Here is a 12,330-nt window from a genome sequence, read left to right on the forward strand (position 1 = left end):
GTATGTATATAAATATTATCAGTATTAAAAGGCATATAATTAAGACTAAATGTCCTTAATATTTGTTGAGTTGTTGTATATGCTCCTGTCAGGACATCGTCTGATTAAAAATTCAGCATTCATTTTTTTTTATTACATGGAATTTAAAGAATGCAAAGACACAATGAATTTAAACAGTGAGATCTTTGTGTGAAATTAATTAATTTGTTGTTGTTGTTGTTTTTTTTTTAATAAAGTTTATTATTTCTTAATTCAAACTTAATTCAAACCTCATCCATCAAGTTCAGAGGCCAATGGAAAATGTCATGGACAACATATGATCCCTGTCAGAAAGTCTCTACAGAAGAAACGCGTGTTGTTCATTTCATTTTATTTTTAATATATGTAAATTCAAGTTCAGGCTGTGAACACATGAACAAAGGCAAATTATTTTGTGCACTTTTTTAAATTACAAGGGGTGACTTAGAAACAAAATGAATCACTTAAACTATTTATAAACTTATGGTGATAAACAATGTGTAAAATTGAATATCAAAGCCCCACATATACAACAGCTTTCTGAAGTTTTGAAATGAATGTCACTTAGTCTTTGCTGCAGTAAAACAATTTAGTGGACACTGGCTGACGCGATGCAGTGATGTCTGGCCCTCTGCTGGACTGAAAAGGTGCTGTTTCAAGATTTTCTTTTGCTCTAACTTCACTGAAAGAGAAGAAGAAAGACTCATACTGACTAATATAACTGCAACACAGACAGATTATTCTGTGTTGCAGTTATGGCACTGAAGCACCTGCAGCTTTTTGGAAGACAAGATGAAAATTTAATGATTCCTGCTGCCAAAGAGTGTCAACGCATCAAAGAGGAAACAACGAGATCAAATAAAATAAAACATGTGAAATAACAACAACATTTACATATTTGATAAATTAAGATAACTGCCCTTATGTTGTTTGGTTTAAAATCAACACAATGGGAGGAAAAAAAACATCATGGAGCAGAAGGAGAAAGTGAGGGGCACTTGAAGGGCAACATGCATGTGTTGAAAATGTGCATTTGGGTGTCTGACACAGTGACCTTTAGTGTTGGTTGTACAGTGTGGTCCAGGGTAGTGAGAGTTGTTGTTGGTGGGGGGTGATGGGGGGGGGGGGGGGGGGGGGGGGCAGAGGGCAACAGAGGGAGGGAGCTGTGCAGACGCCATATATGGGCACACCACCGACTCTGCGCTGCCATTGGCTGCGGGCCTTATGCAGCTGCTTGTCAACAAGATGGCCTTCCTCCTCCTGCCGCTTTGACACCGATTATTTTGGTATCCCCGAGAACGCACCGTGAAGGCTTGTGTCACTTCCAAACGGACAGTCGAGGGGACCCGACCCGGGAGAGTCCAGGGAAAGGACGCGCACTGAAGTCGGGCTGCAGTCCACACAGCTGACAAGATAAACAAGCCCCGGTTTGTGCTGCCGCCGCCAGACAAGGTTGATAATAGACTGCTGTAGCTGCTGGCTAATGGTCGACGTTAGCCAGCGAGAGAGCTAACTAGCTAGCTTCTAGCTTAGCTACGTGGACACGGATAGTTAACTCGTGTCACCTGCATTTCACCAGACAAACTGGTTTGGTCAGGGTGAAATACGAAGAGGAAGCACTTGTCATCGAGAGTTAATAAGTCAAGAAGCTTGCCGAAGGAGACTGACACCGCTAAGGTGAGCTGGCTGGTAAAATAAAAGGTTGGGGCTTTTTTTTTCTCTCCTCCCCATCATCTTGTTAGCTTGCTAGGAATCGCCGTGATGTTATTATTGCAGGTAAGTTGATGCTAACGAGTTAGCCATCTGGTTAACGGCTAAAGGTTGTATTTACACTGTAAGTGCTCATGTGTACGCTTGATTGGGTGTTAAAGTTCACAAAGTGGCGGTCGATTATAGCTCAGTTAATGTTAAATATTAATGAACGGAAAGCAATCAAGGTGCTCCTTGGACATTTTACTACGACGCTACGGAGGCTAACTGTTTGCTAGTTGGGTAACCAGCCGTACAGCCAGCCGGTGGTCGTGTGGTTCAAAGGTGATTATTATCCCAGCCAGAAATTGACAATCAGATTAATGTTGTTGCGGTAAATTGTGTTGTGTTTGTGGCGTCACGATTGCTGGCTGTCACCGCAGAAGTTGGTGTAATTGCCGGTAATTTTTGGTAGAGATAAGCTCGTCTAAGAGAGAGTCGGGAAAAGTATTGGTGAAGTGACCTGTAGGCCTTGGTTTTCGACAGAAACATGTTAATCATAGTGAGGATCAGACATAAAGTGAGTGTTTTGTTTTTGTTTTTGTTTTTTTCTTTTTCCCATTTTGTATATGTAAATAAACAAATTGACCGAGGTGATGTCAGGAGTTAGGTGCGGATCGACAAGCCAAGATAAGCGAACAGAGTGAGTCTTTTTTTTTATTTTTCACAATTTAAATGTCCCATTGTCAGTGAAGCTTAACAATCAGTTTCATTAGATTTGAAGTTTCCCCACATACATGATTTGTAAAAGGTTGCACGACTTGCCCTGAGCAGAATAATTACCTTGTGTTTACATAGTTGGCCTTTGTGATTGTGGTGTCAAGGCTTGTATTAAAGTCTAACTTGAGACAATGTTACGGCTCAAATGGACAGACACAGTGTCAATCACGCTGGGATTGCCCTGCAGGACAGTCAGCCACTCTTCCTAGGTGTCCCAATAGACAGACTGTTCTTAATATAATATTCTTGGGCAGATTGCTGCTTCTGGAGTGATGCACTCAGCCCTATTGTCCTGTTGACAGTTTGCAGCAGAGCCAGCCTGCTGGCCACGGTTCTGTTGCATTGTCTTCACGGGTGCACATGCAGAGAGGGAGATTGCGCTAAGACTTTTTGGCATGCTTCAGTATTATCATTTGTCAGCATTTGGCCATCTGGCTGAAACGCTGTTTAAAAAAAAAAAAAAAAAAAGGCCTGCAGTCAAACTGGAGGATAGTTGGTATGGACAGGCTTAGTTGGAGTCACACTGTTTAGTATTAATCAGACTGGCTTTATTTTATTTTATTTTTTCAAGTTTGCCTCGGAGTGACTTATGAGATGATAGATCAAATGTAAAAACACACTGAGTCACAAGCTGTGAAACTGGTGCACTATTTGCTAAGACAATTTTCTTCTATGTTAAACCGGCATGTAATGGAGATGTGTTACACTATGCCAGTCCTTTCAGATGTGTAAACGTCTACCATAGTGAAACTATTATTATCCTACTGTGAATGCTTGCCCTTGATTTGTATAGGGAAATGACACAGTCCAGCAGAAATTCGGTTTAAATGTAATGGGACAAACATATCAATCTGTCCCTCTTTTTAACAGCAGGATAGTAGTTCTTGAACAAATCAGCAACTTTTACCTATCTGTGCAACGTTTGTCTGTATCTATTCATTAAGTACTTTGTGGATTTCCATAGACATCTGTGATTAAGGTACTTGTGTGTGTTGTTTGTCAATGTTAGGAACATTTGAGAATATTTCAGACAGGGCAGGAAAGATGTATTCTGGATTATTGACTGTTTGTTTGATTGTTAAATGACACAACTGCTGTGTCTTGTGTACTGAACACTGCTTCTTAATGTTGGACAGACAAAAACAGGCTGACTGCCCTTTTCAGTGTGAAAGCTTCAGGTTCAACACCATTGAACAGTAAGGTACAACGGCGGAGGGCATCCAGCGAAACATGTTCTCCCTACACAGCTTTGTGTTTGTGTACAAATAGTTAAGTAACGCACACAATAAAATACCTTTTTCAACTGTTCATTTTTCAGCCTGGAGGCCTAATGATGCAGTTCATGATGCCGTGGTGTTTCCATGGTGTCTCTTGCAGCCACTACGCTTTGACAGGATTTGAAGGATTAGGTTTTTGCATAAAGCTTAAAACCAAACCCAAGCCTTCATTTGCAGAAATTTTCAAATTAAGAGAAAAAGTAGCTCAGTAATATCCTAAAGTGACTGTTGGGTGAGTGGATGTTGGTTATCACAGAAATACATCTTTTATAGGCATTTAAATCCTTGAGTATCTATTCACTGGTTAATTTTTTACGTAGAATTTGTTGCTTCTTTTTGAATAGCTGCAGCATAAATCTACAAATGTTGTGAATGTAAATACAGAACAACAACCTAAAGCCTGTATGTTCTAAGCCTGAAAATGAGCTTTTGGAAAGCACTTCCTTAAAGATGGATCAGAAAATACTGTTTCGTAATGCGGGTAGAAAAAACTGAATGATCTATAACGGCGCCAAAGCTTCATCCAAAATGATAAAGCGTGGGTGCTGTGCAGCATAATTTTCAGAAGCCAGCATTCTGTTGCCACCAAATCTCTGATCACTCATTGTGAATGCCATTTATGCCAACCACGCAAGAGAATTGTTGTCATATATCCTTGTAAATGTTTATGTTGTCAGATGACATCTCAAGCATGAAACAGTGATTTGTACCAGTCTTGGTGCAGCAGCCCAGTAACAGTTGTTCATCGTCGTTTGCATTATGCACAGATCCGTGCTTGATTCAGTCATCCAATAGTCCTAATGCAAAAACATATGTAGAATCCACAACATTGTATTGAACAACAACATGTGTAATCAGAGAGTGGGAGTTTAAACCTCCTGAGACCAACAGGCGAAACCTGTTTGTTCCATTTCAGGCCGGATGCAGCATTGTGTTTTCAGATTTCTCTGCAGTATGGATACGTTGCCTCTTGTCCCATCCATCATAAATTCGCCAGAAAGTGAGAGCTTATGGTTCCGCCCTTAGTTTGTTAAAAAAGCCAATGTTCAGTGCTTGACTTTGTACTGTAGCGCTGCAATGGGCCGATCTTCTCTTCCGCAAAACCATTTTATTATCTAATGCCATCCAATCTGTCCTGAAAGATGGATTACATGATGCGGTGGGGTGTAGAGAATAAAAGTGGTTAAGAAGAGAGTTACAGGAGGTCACGGAGTGAACGAACAATAAAAAAGGTTCACTAGGTTGTTGTTTTTTGTTTGTTTTTTTTCTCCCTTCCTCACAACAGTATAATCTGTCTGCTCTTAGCTGAGTTGTTGCTGTGTGATTATAGAGGAAGCATCTGAATTGGTTCACCACACTGTGTGGGAGGCGTTTGCTTTTTGCACCTCTCTGAGCTGTTCCATTAGTCCGAATGTGCAAAGCGCCACCCATTCAGTGTGTTACATGCACAGCAATGACCTGTTGCAGCTTGTGAATTGAAGGAGTGCAGCGACTTAAACAGTAAATGTGCAACTGTGTTGAGATTCAGAAAAACAAGTAAAAAAAACACACAAACCCTTTTTTAAATAAACAACTTTGACTTATTTGAAGAGCTTGTGGAGCACTGCAGGATTTGAAATGTAATGTCCCCTAAAACACACCCAGGTGAGCCTTTATGGGTATTGCACCATTGATGGCTGGATAAAACTATATAACTACCAATTTTCTCCTTACAAGGTGATAAATGAATTGGGTGCAGTTCTGGTAAAGTGCTGTGGAAACCAGTTTTATTTTGAGACAATGATGCAGGTCAGGGTTATCAAGTTGTTACCACACCCTAAAATAAACATGCATAACATTGTGTGTTTCCTTGAACACCAGGGACCTGCTTTTGATCAGGTTTGTAGTGTTCTGCTTCTGATTTCTATGTAAGCATTTTAACCTTGTTTCAGAAACCTGAATTACCCCTTATTCGAGTTTTATAAAATACTTCAATGTCAAGCCAGGGATCTTCTCTGGACACTTTGTCCTGTTATTGCCTCATTCAGACGAATCACGTCACTGTTACCTTTGCCAAGTTTTGCCACAATGTGGACTCTGTAATAACGTCGTTGACAAATGTTAAGGCACATGTAGGAAAACTACTACCAGAAATACTAGTTTTCAATTGAGCTCAAATTCTCTTATCTAGGGAGGAGGAACTTGGCTTCAGGCCTCTGTGTCATTCAAAGTGACTTTCCTCATATGTGTCAAGATGTAAAAGGTTAATTTGGTCTCTTTAAGATTTAAATTCTTATCGGTGAGATGTAATTTATTGCTCAGATTCAGATCATGCACAGCTGAAAACAACATAGCTATTACTAACCCTGACAATGAGTCACATATTTACTAATTAGCTTGGATTTTCCTGCTACTCCACCCATAGCACATATAGACCACAGCTCATCTGTTTCCTTGAAACATTTCTCCTCTCCTGGTATGTCTTCTCCTGTATTGACAATAGAATGACAACAGAATGGTCATGCTTTACTTTCAAGTTTGTACCATGGAAAAAAATTCCCCACCCCTACTGGACATCAAAAACTCACCTGGATACAGTTTAAATTACCCGCACAGGGATGAACGATCTGCTTTCTAATGTTCAGTGTCTAAGTCAACTCTGTCTCACTTGTCCTATATATAGCAACCATCTCAGCGTGTCTAGAGCTAATTGGATCCTCTTAACAATAAAAGGGATAAGACTCTGTACACGTAAAGGTGTAATGTACACAAAGTCGCTCATTGGAGCTGAATGCTTGTCTCTACCTGTAGATGTAAAGAGATGTACCACACAGAGAATGGTTGTACAAGATGAGTCATTTACAGTGTGTGCATATTGTCCTAAAGATGGTCAAAACAATGACTTTTTTTGTTGTGTATGTGTCTATAATAATGTATGGCTTTCAGCATGTTGAAGGCCTGACTTGTCAGTCCTGGTGTCTGCACCTATGTGGTCATAGTTTGTGTTAACGAGACCTCGTATATTGAGCTGCTTAGTGAGTGTATTTAAATATCTGATCATTCATGCTATCTTTGCTTTGTGTGTGCCACAGCCTGTCCTTTTTCATGTTATAGTGACTATATAGTCACGTGGAGACTTAAATGTTGTGTATTAAGTGTAACCTGAAGGGGAGCAGCTCAGGACAAACTGTGAGACTATTGGTTCAAGCAGCTGTCTGCAGGGCAGGCCCTCAGATCAGCTGTGAGCCGAACATGTTGCTCCATTGCCACTTGTTCCTTTCCCTAAGCATGCAGGCACGTTCCTGGCAGCCCATACAGCTGGAGCAAAGCCCGCTGAGTATACCAAAGGCATTCCCTCCTTAGCTTGTAGCATAGGCTCTTTGTCGGGGAGCGAGGGGTGAGAACACTACAGCAGTTTCACTACTACCCTACCCCCTCCCGCTGTTTGCTAAAAATAGGTCCAGCATATGCCTGCGTGCTCCTCCCTGTGTTGCCTCCTATTAAGCAAGTCCTCTTTGAAGCACAGAGATGCAGGAGAGGAGCAGAGTGAGAGAGAGAGGAGCTTTTGTGATCCATCTTTCTTCCCTTTCATCTGCCGGCCTCAGACACCAAACCCGAAATGGAATCTGTTTAATTTGATTTAGAGGCTCCGAAGCAGGGGCAGATGATCTTAGTCCACTGTAGCAAATGTAATTGCTAATTGAGTTTTGCCAAAGTAGGAGGCAGACCAGCTGTGATAAGTTCAGATGGTAATAGGATTGATAGTTCTGTTCTCTCTAGTCCTCTGTCTGCAATGCCAACACCCTGTTCGAATAGTACCTCGAGGCAACTATTACACACAAACTCAATTGGTTATTGATTATCTGAACGGATCCCTGCACTCACAAGCGTTTCTGGGTTAGTGATATGAACTGTTTTCTGTGGCTGAATTGTAATAATGCCTTTGTCTTTTCTCTCCTTCCTCCTTCCCTGCATATTTTCCACCCTTTCCTCTTCCGTCTTCCTCTCCACTTTATGCAGGTTGTATGCCCAGGGTTGCTGCGGAGCTTGGTGGCAGACAGTGCCCATCAGGTTGGCACTGGGACGGGGGGCCGACAATGAGAGCTCTGGCTCAGGGTGTTTGCTGGCCAGCATAGATGCAGATATGCCCAGGTGGTCTGCATCCTGATGGACCGAGACACCTTCTCCCACATCCGCTTGTGGTGCCCACGCCCCTTCGGCACCTACTCCCAGAACAAAGCCAGGAGCCCGGGCTCGGGGGGTAGCAGTGGAGGTGGCGGTGGAGTAGGGTCCCCTGCCCTCTGCAAGGCTGAGCCCTCTTCGGGTGCCAGAAGGACAGTGGATGGAAGCGAAGATGGAGGGATGATAGTCGGGGTGCGGGAAGAAAATGGAGAAGAGGAGGATGTCGGCTCTGAGAACACTCCACCTGAACCTGAGCGCGACTCCACCTCTGTTACACAGAGTCAGGCACCTCCGCCTTCCTCGGCCCCTCCCTCACCACCTTCTTCCGGGTCCCAGATGGAAGATGGCCGTGTCTTGTTAGACACCTGGTATGTCATCAAGCCTGGCAACACCAAGGAGAAGATTGCCTTCTTTGTTGCCCACCAGTTCAGTGGAGCAGGCCAGCCTAGACCCAGCGCCATGAAGGTAAAGAGCAAAAACAAAAAACACAAGTGAAATGCTTCTCTGGTTTCATTTGCCTATTTAAAACTGAATGTTTATCGTTTCCTTTTTTCCACAGGTTAAAGGTAACTGGGCGACTGATTGCAGTAAAGCAAAAAGACGAAGACGGTGTTCCTCCTATGACCCTCCAACACGCTCCCAAGCCTCTGAACCGCAACTCAGTCATGGCTCTTCTCTTGCCCCTCCCAGCCCCGATGAGCCACCGCTAGGAGGTGTGAATGAAACGGACCTCCTGTCAGTGGCAGAGATGGTTGCCTTGGTTGAGCAGAGGACAGCCATGGCCCTCCAGGGGATTGTGGCTGTACATGGGAACCAACACCAGCAGCCCCCTTCTACCCCCCACAATCAGGGCCTTGCCCCCCACCAGCACACACTACTCCGGGGCACGGTGTCAGACCCCACCCCTATGGTGTTTGTGTCAGACAGTTCAAATGGCCAGCCGTCCAAAGAGTCCCAGGAGCCATCATCTCCCATCCAGACAGACCAGGAGATAGAAGAGCAGCAAGAGTCATGCAGGGTAGCTCAGGCCATTGCGCACTTTGAGTCCCAGAACCTGGAGAACCGGCTGAATCTAGGCACTGGTTCGGGAACGGACTCTTCCAATCGAGCCAGAGAAAGGGAGCATAAGAGAGGCGGTCAGGAGTCTGGCATTGTAACACCTCCTCCGCCCCCCAGCCACAGTCACGGTGAGGTCAGGATAGCTTTCCGAGTGTCAAATCTGGATCCGCGGTCTCAGTTGGAGCCAGCTGGCAGGTCCCGCTGTATGTTTATGAGCTGTGGTGGTGGGGGTAACCAGGCAGCAGCCAGGGCCAAAGAGAAAATCACCTGTGACCTCTACCAGCTCGTTAGCCCCTCATCGAGAGACCCCAGTAGTCTCCTGCTTGCTGCCACAACTTCTTCACCCAAACCAGATGGAGACCACCATCACCCAGACAGGCCGACCTGTGGCAGCCCAGACCCGACCCAGGAGCTCTCCTCCGGCGAGAAGAAAGCCGTGAGTGTGGGGAGGGAGCGAGTGACTGGCTTCCATGTGGAAGTGGTGGTGACTGGGGCCGTGGACCAATGTGTGTTTTATGGCAAGGACAGTACAGAGAATGTGCAGGAGGAGACTGTGTGTTTTGCTATGCCTAGTGGGGGAGGCAGTGGTGGAGGTGTAGGCAGCTCCACTGACCCTTCATCAGATGATCCCCCTCCTGGACAGCTCTTTTTCCTTCAGCCCCCTCGGGGCCCAGAGGAAGATGTAAAAGGAATGGGCCCTGGCAGTGGGTCAGGAATGTGCTCTTTGGACTGTGCCAACAATAATGGCCCTGGGGCGGGGGTTGCCGTGGGCTCTGGGGAGCGGTCAACGCGACCAGACTCTCCTAGCGTCGTAGAGGACTGTTCAGACCCTTCGCTGTGTCGCCTCTACCGCCATGTGTCCCACGACTTCCTGGAGATCCGCTTTCAAATTCAGCGCCTCCTCGAACCACGCCAGTACATGCTGCTGCTGCCCGACCACATCATGGTCAACATCTTCAGCTATCTGCCGACACGCTCTCTGGCAGCCCTCAAGTGCACCTGCCACTACTTCAAGGTGCTGATCGAGACGTACGGGGTGCGGGCAGTGGACTCGCGCTGGAATCAAGACCCTCTCTACAGGGATGACCCCTGCAAGCAGTGTAAGCGGCAATATGAGCGCGGGGACGTTTCCTTGTGCCGTTGGCACCCCAAACCTTACCACCACGACCTGCCTTATGGACGTTCCTACTGGATGTGCTGCCGGCGTACAGACAAGGACACACCGGGCTGCCGTGTCGGGCTCCATGATAACAACTGGGTCCAGCAGCCTGCCGATGGTTCTCAGCCCATCCGCACCAAGAGGGAGGAGGCCAGGTAGAGAGGGAAGAGTACACCTCACATATACCAACTCTCATCTCCTCCTGTGTACCGCCTCCCTCCTCCTCCTCATCTCTGTCCAAAGGACAAACGGGAAAAGAGGAGTACACAAGGAGAAATCAGCACTCCAGGACTGTTTTTGTTTTTCTTTGGTCCAGCAGTCGTATCTCATTCGTGCCCTCAGTGGAGGGAGGTTGAGAGGTAAAGAAGGAAGAGAGGTGTGTCACTCTCCTTGCCTTGTTTGTTTTTTTTTTTTTCCCCTTCTCTTTTTCAAACTCTCCAGAATCCTCCTCTCCACCCACTGTGTCCGGAGTGGCACCTTTTTAAATGTTTGCATACCAGGGTTGGGGTCCCCTCCTCGCTGCTGTCAGTCAGTCAGCCCTCTTTCTGCCTCTTATCATTCGGGTTTCCGTTTAACTCCATACATGGTTGTTAGATAATTCATGTGAAATCTTTGCAGTGTTTTTGATTGAGATTAGCATTCATAAAGTGACGCATAGAAATGTAAAGCCCTAGAGCCTGCTTACTGTCCCCAGTACTTGTTCTGTGTTCTGTGTTGTATCACAACCTTCCATGTTAGCTGTACAATGGTGCTTCGAGGAATGAGCTGTGCCGAGTCCAACAGATGTAAAACTTTTCAGTGGTGGAATGTTCAGCATTGCTATAGAAATGTGATTGTAAAAAGCAAACTTGATTTTCCGTTGTACATTATTGCCATTTGTACCTGTCCTGCACCACGAGTTCCAATTTTTCTGAATGTGCTGTAACGTGATCAGTCCCCTGATAATGCTGCTGAAATCATTGCCTGTGTCACTGATGTTAATTCTGACATAGCCATACCGTTGGTCGATGACAGGCCCAGTCTCCGTTGGGGCCGGCGTCCCCGGCCGCAGAGACTCGTCCTTGTCATTGTTTCAGAGTGGACCCTAACCTTGCTGACCAGCCATAAAGAGGAGCCACCCAGTACTTCCTGGTTTACAGAGAATTATGGGAGATGGACTATACTGATTAGGACCAGTGGGATTGAATGGGATTTAAAAAGAGAAACTTGATGTCACTTTGGAAAGGCCTGATGTCACTTTGTATGGTTTGATTGACTTGCTTGTTTGCCATTTTTGTTTTTTTTTTGGGGTTTATTTGGCTGTTTTTATTGGAGTGTGTCAGAGAATGTTTGCTGCTGTGTTTGCTTTTATTCTTGAGGACTGTGTTCTCCCTGTATCAGTCTGTGGGCCTACTCATCCTGCAAAGATGTTTGGTTTTTTGTTTTGTTTTTTTTTTATACTCCATCTTTGTTTTTAACCCCCAGCTCTCTTCCTTTCCTCCTCCCCTCCATCCTCCGATTCGGCAGAGGGCAGCGTTTGCCAAAGCCGTTGTTCATGCTTCAAAGCGAGTGCAACCCACCAACCACCACAGACTGCAGAAACACTCTACACCAGCTTCCAGCCTTAAAAGCCCCCTACCTCTTACCCACCCTGCAGGAGACTGAGGCGTCAGATACCTCACAGATGATTAAGAGTATCGGGAGTCTCACAGAACTCTGTAACTAGTGAGATTCCAGAGGCCCGAATACTCAGTTGAGCTCTACTGGATCCACACACAACTGTGTGAGAGTGTAAGATGAGCAGTGCCTGCCGATGTCTGTGACTCTTCATTCTAAGGAGAGAGAGAAAAAAAAAAAAGAAAACTCCCCCGCCCCACCTTCTTTCCCTTGCTTCTACACTTCCCCCACCTGCAAGCTGACAGACTGAACATTGAAGAACTGATTTGATGAATGATGCTGAAACTCTGCATGGAGGTGGGAAGACGGTTGGGTAGTCATGGGAGAACTCTGTAGGTTCCAGACAATGTACAATGCTAATGGAAAATATCTGCTTAAATAAAAACAGAAGTGATGATTAAAAACTGGAAATCTGAACTGCTTCCTGGTCTGTGTGGTGTGTGATAAGTAAATTCCAGGTTTAATCTACAGCGATTGCGTCAATCATTTGTCCTTTTGCAATGAGGGTAACAACGATTATCAGAGATGGTC

General features: G+C 45.1%; 1 protein-coding gene across 3 annotated transcripts; it reads left to right on the forward strand.

Annotated features, from left to right (window-relative positions):
• The first annotated feature begins 1,271 nt into the window (after positions 1-1,271).
• On the forward strand, positions 1,272-12,039 carry fbxo46 (F-box protein 46). Of its 3 annotated transcripts, none has more exons than XM_029518017.1 (3): positions 1,272-1,794; positions 7,764-8,390; positions 8,485-12,039. In XM_029518017.1, exons 2-3 carry the CDS (start codon positions 7,911-7,913, stop codon positions 10,300-10,302), a joined length of 2,298 nt encoding a protein of 765 aa, XP_029373877.1. In that variant the 5' UTR covers positions 1,272-1,794; positions 7,764-7,910; the 3' UTR covers positions 10,303-12,039. The 3 variants fall into 3 exon arrangements, with proteins under 3 accessions (XP_029373877.1, XP_029373875.1, XP_029373878.1); XM_029518015.1 differs by having other exon boundaries at positions 1,272-1,695; XM_029518018.1 differs by having other exon boundaries at positions 1,272-1,445.
• The last annotated feature ends 291 nt before the right edge of the window (positions 12,040-12,330 follow it).

The sequence above is a fragment of the Echeneis naucrates genome, chromosome 13, assembly GCF_900963305.1.
Source record: "Echeneis naucrates chromosome 13, fEcheNa1.1, whole genome shotgun sequence".
Classification (NCBI taxonomy): domain Eukaryota; kingdom Metazoa; phylum Chordata; class Actinopteri; order Carangiformes; family Echeneidae; genus Echeneis; species Echeneis naucrates.

Excerpts from the sequence above, each read along its gene's own strand:
- fbxo46 (XM_029518017.1), top strand. The coding sequence starts at position 7,911 with ATGGACCGAGACACCTTCTCCCACATCCGCTTGTGGTGCCCACGCCCC. Across the intron at positions 8,391-8,484 it reads CTAGACCCAGCGCCATGAAG|GTTAAAGGTAACTGGGCGAC; the intron begins GTAAAGAGCAAA and ends TTTTTTCCACAG.